Source organism: Helicoverpa zea, chromosome 22, assembly GCF_022581195.2.
Source record: "Helicoverpa zea isolate HzStark_Cry1AcR chromosome 22, ilHelZeax1.1, whole genome shotgun sequence".
Lineage (NCBI taxonomy): Eukaryota > Metazoa > Arthropoda > Insecta > Lepidoptera > Noctuidae > Helicoverpa > Helicoverpa zea.
In genome coordinates, this window is record NC_061473.1 from 9,759,417 (window position 1) to 9,780,918 (window position 21,502).

The window sequence follows — 21,502 nt, forward strand, 5'->3', positions numbered from 1 at the left end:
GACATTCCATTGTAGAAGGTCATAACTCCAAGCGCAGGTTGTAGCCATGCTCGACCTTTGTCATGGTATGTTATGGCAATCGCTATGGTGTTCGTATTATGCAAGAGAATGTCCTGTTTTTAATACCAATTGATTTTTGTAATTTTTTTTGTACTTGACTGGGAAATGCAGTACAGGCCAAGAAAAGCATAAGAAAATACCGTATTTGAGTCAGATTTTTTTGAGAAATAATTTTAAATAACTTATGTGCCTATAGAAACAAGTCAGCTAAATACTACCTACCAATGTAGGTAAGTAAAATTAAAGATTTTCGAAATACGTTCTTAAATAAAATATTGATCAATACCAGTCCCAGTTTTGACCGCACCGAAGCATGGGTAGTTGTGCGTTTCCAAAAGTATTTTTATGGGCACCGGTTCTTAAAAGGGTCATAACAAAAGTTACCAACAACGTAACAGCCATAATGCATTTTGATTAAAAACTTCTAACACAGTTTAAAATAACTGGAAACCGTTTCTTTTTATTTAATTGTTTTCGTATTCTCACATCAATTTGAATTTTATGTGCAGTTTCTTAATGTTTTTGTCAATATTTACTAAAAACTAAAACAGTTGAACACAGCATGACTCTTTGTCAACGGTATTAAAAGCAATACCCCGGTTCTGATACTCCAAACTGTATTTTACTAATGCATTTTTCAAACAATTTTCCTCATACAACACGACATCAAAGAGTACTATTATTTTTCTTTAAAAACTCCGCTGTTAATCTATTCTACTTACTACACAGCTATACTTAATAGAGCATGGCAGAGCACAGTTGTCGGTTGCAAAAAACTGCATACCTACAATGCTTTCATGTTGTAACGCCTGACAAAATTGTTATAGCAAGATATTGTTCACGCGCGCGTGTAACATGCTATGTGTTGTTACGTAGGCGTTACGGCGTGTTACTTGCTCGGAGTATTTTAGTAGGCACTTAATTGATAAAGGTTTTTTTCAGTAAATTAGTTTTATTAAATACTTTTTACTACAAGCAGTATTATTAGTTGTGAATTCTGCCATTTCTATCAAATTATTACATAGAGTCTGTGCATAATACTAGCTACAATAAATTAGATTACCACATTCCGGTTTCTTTAGTTAGAATATTTAATGAAACGTTTTACGACTTCATCTTGTTAAAATAAACGAGCTGACAGCATGGCAATATTTTATACTCGAACAGGTAAATTATGTTTTTGTGTAAATTCAAGCTCACCCTAATCTTCGTATGCAATCCTATTAATTACAAGTTAGTGAATGTGATTAATTTCTACAAAGACGAGACATTGAAAAATAGCATAAAGTTAACAGTAGGAAGTTCAGGGCGATATCGCAAAACATGTTTAAAACTTCAGGAATTCGGGATCAATTTTGTTTACTGAAAAACATCACAAAGTGACACAGCTTTACTTGTCCATCCTTACTCCAGAGGTGATTTGAAAACAATTGTAGGTACTTATGGCTTTGCAAAGGTATTCATTATCATATACACTTAAGTATTTAATGAATCCTACTTATTTCACAATGAATGTCATTTATATGAATGTCGCCAGTGGGATGAGGTCAGACAGAGAAGTATGGAAGAAGAAAACATGCTGCCCCGAACCACAAATAAGAAATTAGAATCATCATCATCATCCTCCTGTCCTTATCAAAATTTTATTTGTGGTCGGCGCTGCATGTTTTCTCCTTCCATACTCTTCTATCTGCCGTCATCTCACAAGTAACAAGGATACGAGCAGGAATTATGATGATCAGAATTAGATCAGAATATTATGAGGAATCCTATGAACTTATCATAACAGTTACAGCATTTCTTCTCAATGTCATCTTTAAAGAAAACTAACACGATCTAGTTTCAAACCTTCTGTTATGATCTACTTAGAATCATTTTAATTTATAATTTCGTCAGCATATCATCTCATTTCATATGGTTAAGCGCCGTTAATGTATTCGTTGAGGGGCGTTGACATGGTAACCATGAGGTCATGGGGTCAATTCAAAGTTGTGGTATTTCAAAATATTGGCTGACATAATGTTCTTGACCAATTTAAACCAAGAATTTCAGTAAGTATGTATCTACCGATGACTTAATATGATTTAGTTATTTATGTTCTAAATCATTCAAAAAAAATTGATTGTGAAATGGTCAAACGTTGGCCTAACTAAAATAAGTCTATAGTTATCGGCACGAATCTTGAGCTCTGACCTACATCTGCGCAGAAGTGATTTATTAGCAAAGCACCAATCCCGAGTGACGGCTATGACGCGATGCACTGCGGATCAATCACCGCTTTAGCCCTCCCCCGCGCTCACTTCATACCACAAAAGGGACCCAATAAATTTCTTCTGCGCAGGTGAAGGTCAGAGCTCAAGATTCGTGCCGATAACTATAAAACATTCTATGTACATTCTGGAGATTGTGTGAATCTTTTTTTATGTGGGAAATCATCAAACGACCCATCGAGCTGTGCGTGCAGTATCAAACTTCCACTGATTAAGCCATGTTCCTTCTGGAGCCCTTTGTGTACCAAGGCCACAGTAACTCTTTCGAACAATCCCGCAGCCCCAGCAGACTTCAGCATCACATATAGCCTTGAATGACCTTCATTCCAAATACTTACTATATACTTCATTATGACCAACTTGTCGAATGATTGTGTCCAATTTCGGAAGAACCTCTATCCAATCGGTCGGTGGCTAGTACCGTTACGCTTGATGCGATGTTTGTCGACCGGCCGCGATCGCTTCCGTGTTTAAGCGCATCCTCTTAAGGGGAAGTATTTTTATAGTTCTTTGAGTAATAGACGTTTTTTTCAAGGACATTATTTGCAGTTTTCCCTGGGTAATTGGTTCAAATAGTTTCACTTTGTTACATCTTTTACCCCTACACTTGTGTAGACAATAGTTTTCAAGTATAAAATAGTTTAAAAAAACTAAAAAACACGCTTTTTATAGAAAAATAAACTAAAAAATAGAAAATAAATTTTAATGAATTTAAATTAAGAAAACAGTGTTAAAAATATAAATTAATAATAGTGTGAATACAAAAAAAAAAATATTTAAAAAAAGCGTGGGGTGCATGGTGTCAATAGTTATAAATATTTTATTGACAGATATGAGTACAGTGATTTTCATTTCGATAATATCTTAAAAAGCACCCCACGCTTTTTTTAAATATTTTTTTTTTGTATTCACACTATTATTAATTTATATTTTTAACACTGTTTTCTTAATTTAAATTCATTAAAATTTATTTTCTATTTTTTAGTTTATTTTTCTATAAAAAGCGTGTTTTTTAGTTTTTTTAAACTATTATTTATTTTCTACTTTTTAGTTTGTTTTAAAACTATTATTTGTTTTGTAGAATTAAAATTCTTTTTAGTATACAAAAATTTGTCAATATTAGAGAAAACGGCTAAAGATAATTATCGGAAATAAAAATTAACATCGAGTCCTGCCTTATCGACTGTAGAGAAAAAATCTAGAAAATTTTAATTAATTTTCTTACCTTATCGACTATAGATGAAAATTATATAAATTAACAAAAATCATATTTTGCAAATTGAAAAGCCTAGAAGTCGGTGTCTAATGGATGTTACTAAGTTAATTTTGCCACCGACTTCTAGGCCGATGCACCTAAAATTAGTTTTTTTTTTTGCTTTTTAGTGTTTTGGGAAGTCGGTTTAATTTTTTTGTAAAAAGGTTATTCATTTAAAGCTTTTCAGTGATATGAATAGTTGTCACTATCCATACATGTGGGAAGTTCTCATCAATACAAAGAATATAAGTCCAAACGAGGTAGTTTACATATTCAGTTGTCGAGTTCCCTCGACTTTCTCTGGACTCCATCATCAGGTCAGCTCTAAACCTTCACTGTTGCAAAGGTCTTGTCAATAGAAATAATTTAAGCCCAAACACGAGGTAGTTTACATATTCAGTTGTCGAGTTCCCTCGACCCTCACTGGTCTCCATCATCAGGTCAGCTCCAAATCTTCACAGTTGAATAGTGCTTTTAGGCGTACACCTGAGTGTCAAGTTTTTACCCTATGTATGCCTACAACTTTTGAAGGTTGCCCTCGATTTCTCAGGGTTTCCATCATCAGATCCCGACCTGATGACTATGGGACCAACTGGCAGCTATTCAGAGTCGAACAAAAAAAGAATCACGTAAATCGGTCTATAAACCTCCGAGTAATCGATGTGTATGTGTAACCTACTCCTTTTTGGGAAGTCGGTTAAAAATGGAATAATTTTATCAAATTAGTGTATTGTCATCGGTCCTCAATAAATCTACAAAGTTTGAACGAAATCTGGCCGTTTAAAGTGGGTCAAAATCGCGACCAAAGAAGTCGGTTACAAACCTACAAACATACAAACATACAAACATACAGGTGAAGCTAATAAAAAGCGTGTAAAAATAAGAAAGATGAGATACATAGGATAAAATTAAACAAAAAAAAATTAAGTATCGTAACATTATATCAAATTGACAAAAACATTGCACACGTAACTTAGAACCTTGATATGAACCTTATTAGCTATCCCATAAAAAAAACTTAAGTAACTATTGTTAGTCTTGAAAACATAAATATACTCCTGAAATAACGAGCCAAATTTCAAATATTACTCTTGAGCTTGCCTAATGCATGCCCATAAATTGAATTTAATGTTGAAACTCTTCAAAATTATTGGACAGTTATTACTATGAAAAAGGTCAAACCTCAAATATTGATTTAGAAAAGATTGGATCCTTTCATAAGTAGTCACTTAATTGAGCTCAAATATCAATGATTACTCAAACCGTTTATTTATATTATCCGTTAATATACAGGAAATTTCACAATTACACCAACTTAGCCTTAACAATCGGAGCAGGCATTTCGCTGCGCTCGCGCATGCCGCAACCATCCACGCGCATTCTCTCATTGACCGCCGTGGAGAGCGCACGTGTTAACGCTATCAAACTTCTCGAATCGAAACAAGTGAAGTGCAGTGTGTGGTTTTCAGTGAAAAAAAATGTGAATATTCCTGTTTTTCTTTTAGTGATTTTTCAACGTCACTGATATGAAGACCGTCGATATTTTGGAGGTAGGTTTTCCTTTTACTAATGACTAATTTTCCGGTCAGTTTGTTCGGTTAATGAGGTAGTATTTTGTAAAGATTGGTAAGAGTAGCGTCGAAATATTTAAATGATGTCGCATTTTTGTGTTGTTTGTTGATTGCTATCTGAAACTTTGAAGACGATACATGAAGACTGGTTAATTACTTGAGTGTTGTATATGGCTTGTGGGTTTCACTTCGTATAAAATACAACTTACCTGATGAATGACCATTGAACGCGAAGTGTTTGTAACTCGTAACAGAAGATTGCAGTCTTTGGTTTCTCTTGATTAAACTTTCTTTACCGTTATGAAGAATCTTTAAAGGCATTCCATTGATTCTATATGAATAAACCTTTTGATTCATTGTTTCCCTTAACTAGAATTAGCTATAAGCAAGAAATTAGTAAGTAGACAATTGTCCAGGTTAGGTTAGCCCTTGAAACATTGCTTACATTCGAAATATCTAACCTCTACATTTGGAATACCCCAAGGATGCATACTGGCACCAATTTTTTTGACAAAAAAACAAGCAAAAACATATGCTTAACAAATATTCTTGATTTCATTCAAATAAATGAATAAGGTTAAAGAGAAATGATAACAAAAACAAAGTTGGTTTAACCTCCTTGATACGATCAAGAATTTCAATGTGAAAGTGCGGAGCAATGCACAAGTATTAAGTACGCTTAAAATAGTGATTAATTAAGAATTATATTTCTTTGATTTTGAATTATATGTTTTGTGCGTGTAGACATGTAGTCAGCATTTAATTAGTAGGTCATCTATGATACGTTCTAAACATTTGATGCAAGTTTGCAAGTTTGAAGTTATTGGCTAGTTCGACCAAAGATTGAAGTGTGATGACATGTTAAATATGTATTGGTCCTTTATTAAATGTGTAAATCTGAGTGTGTAGGTAAATCTTTTATTTATGCAGCAATTATCATATTTGCAAAGAAAACCTGCTGTATATAATACTACATTAAATCTGCAGTCTAATCTTTAAAAGTAGTTATTGACTTGTAAGAAGCATTGGACTGTGAGAAATACAGACACATGTCATAGAATTATACGAAGACGAAAGCTGAAATTTATAGCTATATGTTCTGCACATAATTTTCATCATGCATCATTTTTAAACCGATATCTATAAATTCAGCTTCACAAATAGGTTTTATTATTTTCGCCAAACCCAAAATGACTTCCAATTCTAGAGCCTTTTCCATACCACATTCAGTTCACATTACATTTTACCAGTTCATCCAAGACTCAATTATTAAGTTCCTTTATGCTTAAAATATTCAAATGTTCTCAGTATCAATCAGCCAAGATCATGTAATTCCGTAACAGCTCATAATTGTGGCAATTTTGCTAAACTGTCAAGTCCAGCTTATTTTAAGACGTTATTATGCTGATGTGTTCTGCGCTTGACTCGTTCAATATGTATGTTCAAGCTGTTTTGCATTGCGGGGTAAGTAGTACTTAGACTGGTGTTATAGTTGGTAACAATAGTGAAGATAGGTGCTTTGAAAGCTTTGAGCTAGAGAGTATTGAGTGTACAGACAGGTTCCACTATTGTGATAAGGGTGAAAATCTATTGAAGGATAGATTAAGGTAGGTTGATGTGGTGTCTGTACCTCTGTAATACCACTTTTTTAATACCCAATAATATAGACTGTATAGGTTGATGATAATTTCTTGAAAGTGTAGGTATTTCTGAATAATACATATTTGTGAAAATCTGCTGGTGCCATTACATTTACATACTTATCTTCTATCCATTTCCCTGCCAATACATTTGAAGTAGGTTCTCTTACATATTTCTCTTAGATGCAACGCATAGGTATATTAGGAATAGGTAACTTATGGGTAAGTTTCTTCTCTCCTCGAACAATAGCAGTTTGTTTTGCAAAACCAATCAGATTTCATGAGGCGTAAATTTGAAGTTATTGACTTCAGATGCTTAGAAAACATGAAGATAGATAAGTTTTGGCAAGAGCTGTAGTTTTGGATTGCAAAATATTAGTATTATTAACTTTTCTGCAGCATGTGTTATATTGCTAAAAATATCTTCTACAAGAATTTCTACCATTAGCACCAGTATGACATTTTGTTTATCTCTTTTATCTTCGTGTTATGCATACGAAACAATCATATTTTCTTCAAATAAGCTGTTTTTTCATAACCTCTCATCTTTCATTCAATTTCCCTCAAATAAGATTTCGGCTTTCATAAACATCCTATCATCTTGTTTTCGGTCTGACGGATATTTGGATATCTTCATCTTATAATAATTTTAAATTTCCCCTTTATAAACAAAGCTACTGGCGACAGGAAATCCTTTATTAATATTAAAACTTTTTTGTTTAAATATACAGTTTTCTTGTGTCATCTTATTCTGTCTTTACTTACTGTCGGTAAACACTCTTGACGATACATTAACTCTATTATTTCCAACTTGCTCTTGCTAGCGATTTCACCTATTTCCTCAAGAAAATATTTGACTTCTCGCACCCTGATTAAAAGAGCCTGTATGCTTTTCATATGCTCAAAAGTGGAACAAACATCCATACATACAAACTTTACATTACAATTTTAGATGGCTTGTATCAGAAACCAAAAAAAACTTAAGGGTACTTTTTAAACCCAGACATCTGTATCATTGATGAACAATCTAGGCCCATACATTCCTTGTTCACTCTAAATATTTATGAAGGCCTTGACGGACCAAACCTGTCCCCTTAAAGACCAATAAAATAAATCTGATATATCCTACTTCGCTTCCAGTCCGCATCCTATGCAGCATTGCATCCATCACGATGACAGCTTATGTGTAACGGATGACCATATCTTTAATGTGAGCGTTTTTGCCTGTTTGTACCATGGAGGAAGGTATGAGCGGAGATGCCTTAAGCAGGTAGGTCAGAGCTGCGGAATTGTTTGAAAGAGTTATCATAGCCCTGGTACATAAGGGGCTTTAGAAGGAACATGGTGGGTTTTAGTCAGTAAGAGTCTGACACTCCCTCACGCTGCACCCACGGCGTAAGGTTTGATGATTTTCTATCAAAAAAAGGCAGTTCAGGCTCCTTCTTGTAGATCAAATAGGTGGGCGTGACCAAAACGATCACTTACGAGTGAGCTAACTAGGCGTTCGGGTTATTTGACACGTCTGTTTAAGATTTTTGGCTAGAAAAAAAATAGTGGGTTCCAAAGAAAACAGTAGCCCTCCTCATCCCCTGAACACACTTTTGGCGACGCTACTTTCTTATGTGATTTTCCGTTATGACATCTCTGCTCGTAATTTTGTTCGCCATGGTTTTACTTACTTGAGCAAGCTATCGAGGTTTATGTTCGGCACAGATAAAACCCGGCTATGGACAAGTTTAAAAACAAATAAATGTGTATTGGTCAGCCTTATTGATGGAGTTGCATCATGTTTCGATGGACGGTGATGTGGTATTGAGATTTTCATGTCAATTTGTTAATTAACTCCGGATTTGTGTTTTTGCAACAAACATATGCTATAACAAAAAAAATGATGATGTCCTCCTAACCGATTATCGGCTACGGCGGCTGTTCTCATGTAAGGAGATTAGCCAACTACGCAGGACATATTATAGTGCACGAGCATTTGCGCAGACACAGGTGCACTCACTATTCCTTAACTCTCATAGCCCGATGGGACGGTAATCCGGCACGACCGGAGAGAGATCAGGCGCAGGACCGACATTTACGTGCTCTCCGATGCACGGGTGTATCAATCACCAGCTTCCAGGCTCTGGGCTGCTTTGTGAAAGTCTTCTAAAACCCACAAAGCGATTTCGGCCCGACTCGGGAATCGAACCCGAGACCTCGTGCTCAGCAGTCGCACCTGCGACAGCTAGACCAACGATGCAGAGATGCTATAACAGTTAAGTAATATAAGAATTTACCAAGACCGTCGTCTTGGTAAATTCAGCAAAGATTCGCGAATAGATCGATTCTGATGGATCTGCATAATTCTGGAACCGAAACTCGGGTGCGTCAAAATGAAGACCTGTTGATGTAACAAATGTTCATGTGATAAAACAAACGACTATTAGAGGACAACAAACTAATGCTATTTGTAGTATTTAAAACCGTCTTGTATATAATCAACTAAAGGAAAATGACATAGCTTATACTAAACATAAACATAACATAATAACAAATATGCTTATAACATGTCCATCTTAAAGACGATTTTTTTAAACTTCTGCTTATCTCTTTTGTCCATAAGGCCTTATTGTAACCTATACTCAAGTATATCTCCATAGGCACCCATTTAGCAATGCCCCTTGATCAATAAAAACAGCGGGACGTACAGAATGTGTTCTGTCTTCGTCTGCGCACGCGCATAAATCAAGTCGCGTGCGTTGATGTCGTTAGCCAGCTTATAGTAAAAGTTTTATACCGAAGAGATTCTTATGTATTTCTCTATTTTATTGTGATCTTTTGCTTTTAGTTTTATAGAAAAGACTTCTTCGTAAAGTCTTACCATCGTACCACAAAATGTCTGTTGAACATTTGTCTAGAGGTACAAAAATTTCAGATTATGACGTTGAAATAAGGTCCGTTTTGCAGTCACACTTTTATTAGACAAGTGTTCAACAGATGTTTAAGTTTTTGTAGTAAGGCTGTTAGTTTTTACTATTATGTTTAACAAGTTATTTCCCGTGCTTTTGCTCACGTGTCGTTAAGAAAATGATTGATGTATGTATGGCATTTCTCAGGGTTTATTCTATCGTTGTAGTGTTAGTCATTCAAGAGTTTATTACTATAATATCTTATTGATCGTAAGAGCTATTGATTGCTTCTGAGTCTTGTATTTTGTTAATAAGTTTGATGGCATTCTTGGTTTTTCCATGAGGAATTCCAAAGCAAATAACAGGAATTTGGACTTGCGCCCAGTCGATATATCGATGAAGATAATATCTTTATGTATAGCCATCGATATATATGTACTACGTACTAGATAGAACGTTCCGAACAAAAAGCTTACCACACTGAACTGCAGTGCAGACTATGCAGTGCCCAAAATGGCAAATCAGAGCGATTTTGACACCTGCGTCAGATGGATGTCTATGAAACGACAATTATAAAATAGAAAATACATATCAAGGTATAAACTTACACATATAAACTAATTCGAGAGTCAAGTTAGTAAAATTACACGCTGTTCATGCTATTACAACGCTTGTATATCATACTTTTCATTTATAATTCAATTTTACAAATATGCATTAATTTGTTCCCGCCCGCCATCTTAAATTATGGATTAAGAAAATCGTGCAGAAACAGATGTGCCATAAAACTGGCAGTAGGTAAAATATCAATGAAAACAGACTTCACTTTGTCATGGTATGTTCTTACTTTCAAGAAAAAATAATTAAATTCGCGAAAATTTGTGATAGCCCTCTTAAGAAAAAAAAACATCGTAATTAATATTAAAAACCCTAAAAATAAGTTCCTGGTTTTAATATATTACATGATTTTGCATTCAATTAGATATAAATAAACTTTTCGATATATTACATGATTTTGAATTCACTTAGATATAAACTTTTTGAGTAATGAAAAATGTAGGCAAAATACGAGCGACACTTCTGCAATTAACATCAATGAGGATGACTACATGTCACAATACGTCATCGAGATGTCAACAGACGACATAAGCGGGTAAATTATTTGTATGGATGTTCTTGTCTATCGCTAGAATATATGTCAATGTGTATAGCTATAAATATTGCCATAATTTGACACATTCCAATGCATTTTTCACACTCACCCCATAACAGAGGAATTTTACAAAAAAATACCTCGTCATAGGTATTATGTCTAACATGCTCTCATGTCCCATGTGATAGAGACATAGAGCAGCGACAAAGCTATATAGAGCTATAAATATCCCCTATTAGCTATAACATTGTGGTAGTTGCCTCGGGGACACGATGTTGCATTTCCTGCCGATATAAATAAATACCTGGTGGGTTTGTGAAACCTGTGGAGTGGTCAGTTGACATTATTTTTACTGCAATAAAAAATATAAATATGTAGCTCTGGTAGTTTTATAGTATACCAGCAACTTATATTAATAACACGTTTAATATCTATCTATAGTCACTGAAAACCTCGCTGAAAATATGTTTTGAACCATATACCACATGAACCAGTAGGTAGAATTCCTTTATGGTTCTGAGGAACACACATTACATAAACTGATTATGAAACACGAAGCTCATCTTCATTACTTATATTCTCTTCCTATCCTATCAAACATCTTTTAATGCTTAGCACATAACACTTCATAATCAACAAACATTATTTATAAATAAATACATACATATTATATCTATCACAAAAGTTTACATAAAAACATATCTGTGAAGTCTCCACAGTTTTGCTGTTCGTCTCAGGTCGTCGCTCTACACTCGGTTGCATAATAATGTCCTCAAGTGTAGGGTCACTACGCAGGATGTCTGGCTGGGAAATTGTACTGGTTTTTATACGTCACAGTTGAGGTCACAACACTATAATACTTACAGTTGATTATTGAGAAGTTTTCTACCTATAATATCATCATCTGCATCTGCCTAACCTTTATCCAACTGTGTTGGGGTCGATTTTCAATCTCCCCCGACAAAACTGAGTAGCATTGTTTAACATGCCTATCTGACCTGAACGCTGTAACCCGGGTAACCGGATACCACTTCGCAAGACTGGCCGTCACAATTTCTGGCTTCTACATGTAACGACTGCCAAAGATATTCAAATGACTTATGAATCACAGAGGAACCCGTCATGAAAAGATGGTCACGTATCTACGGAAGCACTGAGGTTTGCAACCTAATGATCGATCGACCTGTGTATCTGTTTCTCAGCCATGAAATCCTTATTTGTGACAACTATACAATGGCCGATATATACATATCGCCTCGGTGGTCTAGCTATCGCAAGCGTGGCTGCTGAGCACAAGGTCTCGGGTACAATTGCCGGGTCGGGCCGAAATCGCTTTGTGGGTTTTAGAAGACTTTCACAAAGCAGCCCGGAGTCTGGAAGTTGGTGATTGATTTAACTGTGCATCGGAGAGCACGTAAATGTCGGTCCTGCGCCTGATCTCTCTCCGGTCGTGTCGGATTGCCGTCCCATCGGGCTATGAGAGTGAAGGAATAGTGAGTGCACCTGTGTCCAAGCAAATGGTCGACAGTGGTTGTGCACTATAATATGTCCTGCGCGGTTGGCTAATCTCCTTACATGAGAACAGCAGCCGTAGCCGATAATCGGTTAGGAAGACATCATATACATATATGAGAACTGAATCAAATAACAAAAACTGTTCTCACTTACATTAGACCATCCCACATAGCCTGATTGCATCCACATTCTCATGACGTATACAATTTCAAATAAATTCAACATTTAATGGCAAAAAACATCTTAGTTTCCTGGTGCACAAATGCATCGAAACAATAGCTGTTGCTTGTAAAATGAGCTGAATGCAATTCGAACTAACTGCACATTGTGCTGCATACAATGGCGCGGTGCGATGAGGATGCATTGAGCTATCAAAATGCAATGAAAACAAATGATGTATTGGAAATTAGTGCGATATTAATTGTTGGGTGATAAAGTATGAAAATAGAGTTAGATTTTATTAGGTGGAAACGATTTTTCATTGATATACACACTTCGGGCAGTCAACTTTCTTGGCTTTTATCAGTAAAAGTTTGACACAACCTTATAAGGTACCCACAGCGAATTTGATGATTCACAAGCATCATGAACTAAAAAATGCCTACCTAAACCTGCCTGCCTGAACTAAACTAGCTAACTGGTTTATGCTTTACACCACAGCTTAAACTAAAATACGCTGCAGAAGATAGACGATGGTATTCACTTAATTCCCCTTCATGGTAACCCTAGAAGCCAGACCATGGCAGTCACTGGAGCGATTTACGACCGTCCAGTAACGTGTTCGTAATATTATGAAATATCTATAAATACCGCCTCCCTGTATTGACAGATTAAACGTATGACGATACTTTTCTTTTGTATGTATTCGAAGACATACATTTGTATGAAGATTCTATGGGGGGTTTTCGCCTTTGATAGCGAGCTGAATTTCAGCTGAATTTCAGCCGCTATGTAAAAGACTAACATAATAACATTCCACAAAAACATACAGTCAAAACATGTCAAGTCTCTGTATGCAGTCTTTCCATGCATCGTATAAAGTATTGGGGTGTTATAAGAGTTCTATTCGACTTATTTAGTAATTTTAATCACTGTTTAGTAATTTTGTCAATAGTTTTCTGCTGCGATTTTTTATACATTTTCCGGTCATTCTTCCCTCCGTGAGATTTCTATGACTATAAGAACAATTAATTTATCTCACAACAGTATACTTTTACTTCTCAAATTAAGCACAGATCATAAAGGCAGATCGTATACAAGAAAATTATGAATGTACTATAAAAGTGTTGCTTCTGAAGAAAACCGGTCAGTATACCTATGGAGTTCAGTCGCCATAGATCATTATTAACTAGAACTATTACCATTATTATTTATTGCCATTATTATGGAATGACAACAGTCATTATTATGAAATAAGGATTTTCACTTGAGAGGAATCTTACTCATATGTAAAGCCTTTTCCCAACTGAGTTGAATGATCTGAACTTCAAATGGCTAATTCCTTGATTTTAGGAAGTTCTCGTTTGCGTAATTTGATTATGTTACCTACATGAAATAGACTATTGTAATCAATGTGTTTTACTTATGGGCATAGGTATTACAAAGAAACATTGCATAGTGATTTTGTTACCTTACGATAAATCTGAATCCACTGAACCGATGTTGAAAAATATTTTTTTACCAATAAAAATCCTTGTTTTTTACTTTCATAATACCTACGCTAAAAAAAATTATACACAGGGACTGGAAATTGTTTTCTCGGGACGTGGTAGTAAAATAAATTAAGTTTTACACTTGAGAGCATCGAATTTGGGTCACTAACACGAGTGGCTTCGAAAATTAGAAGTGTATGATTATTGTGTAAAATTACGCTAATTATTTAATGATAAACAAGCAAATAAATAATGATACATAAGTTATTGCTTTTGAGTAACTCGTAATAACACAAAACAGAAGTATTACCTAAGCAATCATAATTTTGATCACATTGAAATATTTTGTCACCGGATTTTGACCCGGATTTTTTTCACACAAGTGTAATACACCTAAAAGACAAATAAAAAGACCCTCCTTTTTGAAGTCGGTTAACAACTTGATAATACGTCAGATTATATGATGACAAACGTACATAATAATGCATTTTAGCTTTATTAGGGTGCGTCCACATCTGGCGAATGCGCCGCGAATGCGCAGCACGCGAGCCGATCGCGAGCTGTTCGCGAGCTGCGCGCGTGCATTTTTGTTCGTGCGCCGCTTCTGCGCCGCCCGCGCGCAGCTCGCGCGCGACCTAAGCGCCGCACGCGAGCGGCGCGCAGGCGGCGCGCGACGTCTGCCATCTTCGATAGTACTGAGCCAATATACGGAACTGTAAGGGCGAGAACTGATTGCGCGCAGATCGCGCGCCGCTCGCGCGCTCTATACGAGCCTTGCGTGAGTTGCGCTAAAGAGGCGCACCGAACTATTGCAGTGACTGCACGCGCGCAGCTCGCGGACAGCTCGCGATCGGCTCGCGTGCTGCGCATTCGCGGCGCATTCGCCAGATGTGGACGCACCCTTAGACCGAGTCACACTGAGGAATTTAAACATCCGCGTACATAACAGATTGAAACAAAGAAATAGCATTAATGGATACGCAAAGATATATGATTACTGCTATCTCGAAAGGTAGGTGTTTTGGATCATAATCAGAAATTTATTTTCTACTAGCTTCTGCCAACGTAGCTGTTTCCTCAAGGCCCGTAGAACTACTTGACGCGTCCGGATTAAAATAAGCCTTATAGCCTTCCTCGATAACCGGGCGATAAAACACTGAAAGAATTTTTCAATTTGGTCTAGAAGTAGTTAGGTTGGTCTTAGATGAGGGTATGCAAGGAAACAAACTGTTCAGTTTTTGTCATATTTGTAGGTATTGACATACCTAAGTAGTTCTTAGCCACTATGATATTATCAGGTGCCAAAATAAATTGGTCTTGCCATTATATACTCTCTTTATAATGATGAAAGACAGCCACTTGACATAAAATCATATTTTGACATCCAATAGATTCAAATGATTATAATTTTATTAACTTAAACTAGTTTAATATGGCGGCTTCCGAATATATTACATCAAATTAAATTATTCCATAAATCTGTCAATATATTGAAACTTTATGATATATTGGACAGCCTACCTGCGGTTGCGTTGCCGATACAAAAATGAAAAATTATCACCATCATGTAGTCTGACTGGATGCAGCTGAGTGCCAGTGTTTAACATGAAGCGACTGCCAATCTGACCTCCTCAACCCAGTTACCTAAAAATGAAAACTGATATTTGGTATATTTCAGTTTTAGATGGCCCATTTATAGGGGAAGGCTATAGGCTACTTTTCTTATGGATCCGTTTAGTAGTTACCATGGGACGCAAGTGAAACCACTGGCAGAAGCTAGTTAATCTATATAACATCAAATACCTTCAAAGTGCTATAATGAACGAATAAAATTAACTGTCACTTTTATCATAATTAAAGTAAATATCTAATTAACGTGTAAACAATAATTAGTTAGTCACACCGCCATAACATAGCAAGTTTCTCTCGTAAATTAACCATAGATTAAGATAAGTTCAAGTAAAACTTAGTTAACTTAGCTTCATGGTCTAAGTCTCTAACATGGCGGAATTAAAAAATATAAGTAGTTGTTGTCATGAGAAAGTTGTTTTAAAAAAGGTTTTGAAAATTGAATTTTGAAAAAACTATGAATTTTGCATCCTTATTTTAATAATTATGATATGAAATACTAATTAGTAGATTTTCAAATATGTATTGAAATTTATAAAAACATCAATTTTGGGCAATAAATACCTATAAAAACTTGTCTTTAATATAAGCTTAAAATATGATATGTATAAAGTTTTAAATCAATACTAAACTTTCATATTTAGTAAATAAACCTTTCAAATTTAAAATATACAGTCGATAACAGAAAGAAGCTTACCTGATATTCAAGGATGGTGATAAGGCTTTATTATAAGTTACCTACCCAATATAGTCAAAGTTTAACTTGTGACGTCAGACCGCCTAAAACGATCGCTAACATGAGTTATTCTGAATATTTTTGTATATTTTAATACCTGCACTACAACAACAACAAAATAGAACTTACAATTAAAACACATATCATAAAACACGAGTGTAGTACAAAATTGTGTATTTCCCGTAAATAATTTATTTTAATGAAAGCATTCACCTAAAATTTTAATAAAACTTAATTAAACAACAACTTAGCTATCGTTTTTTTAGAAAGAATACACTTTTAATTTATCCTTTTCAATACTAGAATCTTCATTATCAATAAACCAGCTGATTTATTCACAATTTTCAACAATAAACAGGCCACATTATAACAGAAACCCCATACCAATAAAAGGTATATAATAAGCGAATATTAAAGTTAACTTATAGCGTCGAAAGAGAAAGGTGGCATCGAGAGACGGACCGAATTCCGGCGCCGTTAACAGAGCGTGACCGAGTTGTTACCTTAACTTTAACTTGTAGGGTTAAAATGTTCAGTTGTTATAAGGGACGAGTCTGTTTTCTTTAAAATATTCCTATAAATGTATTAAGTTTAGTATAGAAACGGTTCGTCAAACTATACAGACAGAATTATGTTGTTGGGGACTTTGTTGCGTCATTTCTTCTTCTCAGCAAAAACATATAGGAAGTGGTGAAGGGTGGAAGTTTTTGGCAGCCCTAAAAACGTTGTTCAAAAAAGCCTTCGTCTTTTGTGTCTTTCAATAAAGGTGCTGCTTTTCAGCCCAATTTGAATGAATTACTTTTTGTGTTTAGAGCCAAATAGAACCCCATACTATCATATTTCGGCCGCACCATGTGCAGAGGCGGCTAAAACTTCGGAAACTGATTGTAGTTAGAAACACCGGCACACGATCGCGCGGTCGGAAGATGGTGACTCTGCCATAGACCAAAACTGTGACCCAGAAACCGTTTTTGTTTATCAAACAATATTTGACGTAATTACCAAAACATTGACAAACAACAATAGGCCGTATTATGACTTATGATTCAATATGATCTAATCTGGTTATAGGCTCCTATTTTTTTGGCCCGACTGGAGTTTGCTGACTCTTTTTAACTCTCGCGTGGAACAACCCTGTTGTCGCCTAGGAGACGGAAGGACGATGAGCCATCAGAAGGCCTCCTAACATTGGGTATTCTACTATGTGCTAGTTAAATATTTAATGATGAGTCATAGAAGTGATGATAGAACCAGTTTTGAAAATCATCTTGTTCTACTTAACAAATAGTATCTTTTACGGTTAAGTCACACTTATAACATACCTACTTATCAACCTATTAACATAATCGAGTGACATAAGATTTGGGTTAAGAAACTTTCAGAAAGCTGCCAGGAGCATGGAATTTGGTGGTGATACACCTGTGCATCGGAAAGCCCGTAAATGTTGGTCCTGCGCCTGATCTCTTTCCGGTCGTGTCGGATTGCCGTCCCAACGCAAGCAGAGAGTGAGGGAATAGTGAGTGCACCTGTGTCTGCGCAAATGCTTGTGCACTATAATATGTCTTGCGCAGCTGGCTGATCTCCTTCAAGAGCAGGATTCAGAACATCCTTGAATGAAATTAAATTATAGAATTGTTTGTTACGAATTTTGATAAAACTTGTTCAGACGTGTTTGTATGATTGAGTAATAGGAAAAAGATACCAAAAAACTTTCACATCTATAAATAAGATTTGACTAAGTGCAAACTTCTAGAATTCTAGAAATGCATTTTGGCTAATATGATGCAAACATCAGGGCTTTGACTTTATAATGTTTTGCTAACTTACTTAATTTCACATTTGTTTCTTAATTACATTGATTGCTTAAGCTTTAGATCCTAAAAAAGCTGTTTGAAATCATGATTTTTTCATAATTAGATATGAGATATTTTACGTAAGGTGGTGACAAAACAAACATTAATTGAGAATTTCCTCTTTTTTGAGAAGTCGGTTGATAAAATTCATGAAATGAAACGGGGTTCTGAAGGCACAGCAACTTTACTTAATGAGTTTATGACTGTAAAAAATAAAATAAATTAGGTGTACCTATACCTATTGCGTTTAGTTTGCTAAATGACTTTCATCTTTGTAGGTATGTCACTTTATAAGGAAGGTTACCCTTTTTTACAGTCGAATAACCAATTGTAAAACCAACCAAGTGACCAATACTTAACTGCTATAAAGAACTGTATTGTATTGACTATAACCGCGACTAGATTGACCGGTGAAAGTAAGGAAATGACTGGACACTCGTTATGACATATTTCATTAGTTACGTTCCTAGCGACGCTTCCATTCTACATGTGTTGTTCATCGACTGTCTTGTGTTGCTCAACTGTTATACCTATTACATCAGTATTATTATACTGTAGTCCTATTCGTCTCGAGGTTTTACCCCCATACCGAAGGAAAACAATGCCTATAGCATTCCTTGCTTTTAACAACGCTTACCCTTATCATCATCTGCCTATCTTTACCCAGCTTTGTATATTGTGGTCTAACTGGATGCAGCCGAGTACCAGTGTTAAACAAGGACCAACTGCCTATCTGACTTCAGCCGAGTTACCCGGGCATCCCAATACCCCTTGGTTAGACCGGTGTCAGATTTACTGGCTTTACCACAGGGGCCTTTTTCGTGAATATTTTCTCTCTTTATAAGCATAGGTGATAAATCCAGAGTTTCTTATAGGTAACTTATATGCTTTTCTCCAACATATTATAAATTGAGTGCTTATGACAAAAGGTCATAAACTAACTCTCACTGGCTGAGAAAGTAAATGCGTATTGTTTGGAAGTCTCGTGATTTGACAATGTTGAATGTCACGATAAAATACCTCTAACTTTTGATAGAAACTGGTTAAAATTATTCAGGTACCTAAACTACGTAGAATAAATAAATAATCTTCTAATTCTTGTTATCATTGTTAACAGTATTTTTAAATTAACAAGTTTGCCCTAAAATAAACATTAACCGTCTTACCACAAAAACTTTTAAACGTCAGTTTAAGACTTGTCTAAAAAAATGACAGATTATGACGTTGACATCATCGAGCTTAGAATTATAAGGAGACGCCGTTTTGATATTGACGTATCTATAGTTATATAAATATGAAACAAACTATGCAACATAGTTCTGTCTCACTCTTTCTAAGCAGATAAGTGTATTTGAAAACAGGGACAACAATATTTTTGTGATTGCGTAAAATGGTGACATTTACTTTTGAAATCCTCCTGTTTGTAGGTGCGTGCCATATCTGGCCATATATGTCATGGTAGTTGTGCTGTCAAATAGGTGCTCTTCGTGACTTATTTTTGCTATTTTATAGAATATCACTCGTGTTTACTTTTAAGACTTTACTATTTCAATAGTGAAATAATCAAAGAATATGCCTATGTGTTGTATTGTGAAGTGTGGTGCTAGGAAGCACCAAAATCAAGCTGGATTGTCTTTACACAGGTTAGGAACCTATTTTTGCTAGAAACTACATAAAATAATTCACATTTTATAAAAAATATGTTACGGGAACATGAATTGATGGTGAAAGTACTTATATTTTGGTTTATTTCTGTATAAAAACCTATATTTAGAAATAAATGTTGTTTACAATAACATGTTATATTGGCATAGTGCTGTGCAGTTGTCATAATAGTATCGATATAATATCCACTTAATAAGTCTGCTTTTACAAATTTTAACATCAGAACTTACTGTCCCTAAGACACTGAGCCCTCAGAGTTGTGTATTATTTTCAACAAAACATCAGTTAAAAACATTTTGATTAAAAAGGCGTATTATAAAATTCAGGATTTTAAAGACATATTTTATTGAAAATAATATGTTTTGCCTTTTTATTTTCACATGATGCTTCTACGGCGACCACGGGCACGGCAGTGCTTCCGCACAGACGAGCAAATCGGAATGCAAGTTGCAATATTTGCTTGAGAACTTAGTTACCGAGTGTATTGTACGCTCATTTTATTATGTTAATCGACTCGCCAACGCACCACCACACAGGTCGACAGTCTGACAACGACTGACTCCCCACCGCTCGATCCGGTATTTATAACCGAGTGACGTATGCGCACGAGGCGTCATAATAATGACATAACCTATACAATGATGCACATGTACCTGCATACACTACATCTCTCCCTTGTTGTTTTGATTTTAACCTTGTTTCAAAAAGTCCAACAATCAAACTCATAAATATTTTGGTAATTTCTTAAAGATCTATCAAACACCTGCAGCACAACAAAACCACGCTATCAGATCAGTCCACCGATCACACTGCCATCAAACTGATTTACTTTGTTCAGTTTCCATTTCATTTCCCTTTCCATTTAAGGAGACGACAGATATCGGTGATACTGCAGGACACTACATCCCTTCCCTTGTGAAATAAACATAAATAAAAATCCGTCCCTTTGCAGACGGTAACATACCAGCATCTGCTTCAGGGTCAACAAGACAAATTCGTAGCAGTGATATCAGGCCGGCAAGTTTAACTTCAGGTTTTGTAGCCGCTGTTCCGGCCCTGTATTATATCTACACTAGAGATGATCCGTCCATTTGGCAGACATCCCGCCAATCAGTCCGTGTGAAATCAAGCAAGTCTCGAATATTGCTGTACCTTCAGATAATGAGCACTCATCTTGCTTGGTTCGACTTCACTTAAAACTGATACAGAATGCATTGTTCCAAGGTAAAAGATCGGCATTAGGGTACCTCATCAATGCTTTTCACTCATTCAAAACCGTACGAGCCGTACGAGGAAAGTAATCACATAAGATCGTCCCAATTGAATGGTGACCTAGATGGACTGTTTCCAATTTGATGATGACCATATACTTTGTCACCCATTTAATGGTGACCACATACTTTGTCTCCAATTTAATGGTGACTCCATACTTTGTCACCCATTTAATGGTGACCACATACTTTGTCTCCAATTTAATGGTGACTCCATACTTTGTCACCCATTTAATGGTGACCACATACTTTGTCTCCAATTTAATGGCGATCACATATTTTGTCACCAATTTAATGGTTTAAATTGTAGTTCTATGTACGAGTTAAGTACTTTG

At 35.7% G+C, this 21,502-nt stretch overlaps 1 protein-coding gene across 4 annotated transcripts in view; it reads left to right on the forward strand.

The window, feature by feature from the left end:
• Positions 1-21,502, forward strand: part of LOC124641215 (rhophilin-2-B) — a 135,294-nt gene that overhangs the window by 54,523 nt on the left and 59,269 nt on the right. For 2 of the 4 annotated variants that reach the window (XM_047179237.1, XM_047179238.1), the window contains exon 1: positions 5,097-5,135. The exons of the other annotated variants lie outside the window; for them this stretch is intronic. In XM_047179237.1, the coding sequence (XP_047035193.1) occupies positions 5,112-5,135 (24 nt within the window). In that variant the 5' untranslated portion in view covers positions 5,097-5,111. Of the gene's footprint in view, positions 1-5,096; positions 5,136-21,502 lie in introns of those variants that run through there. 4 annotated transcript variants of the gene reach the window in all.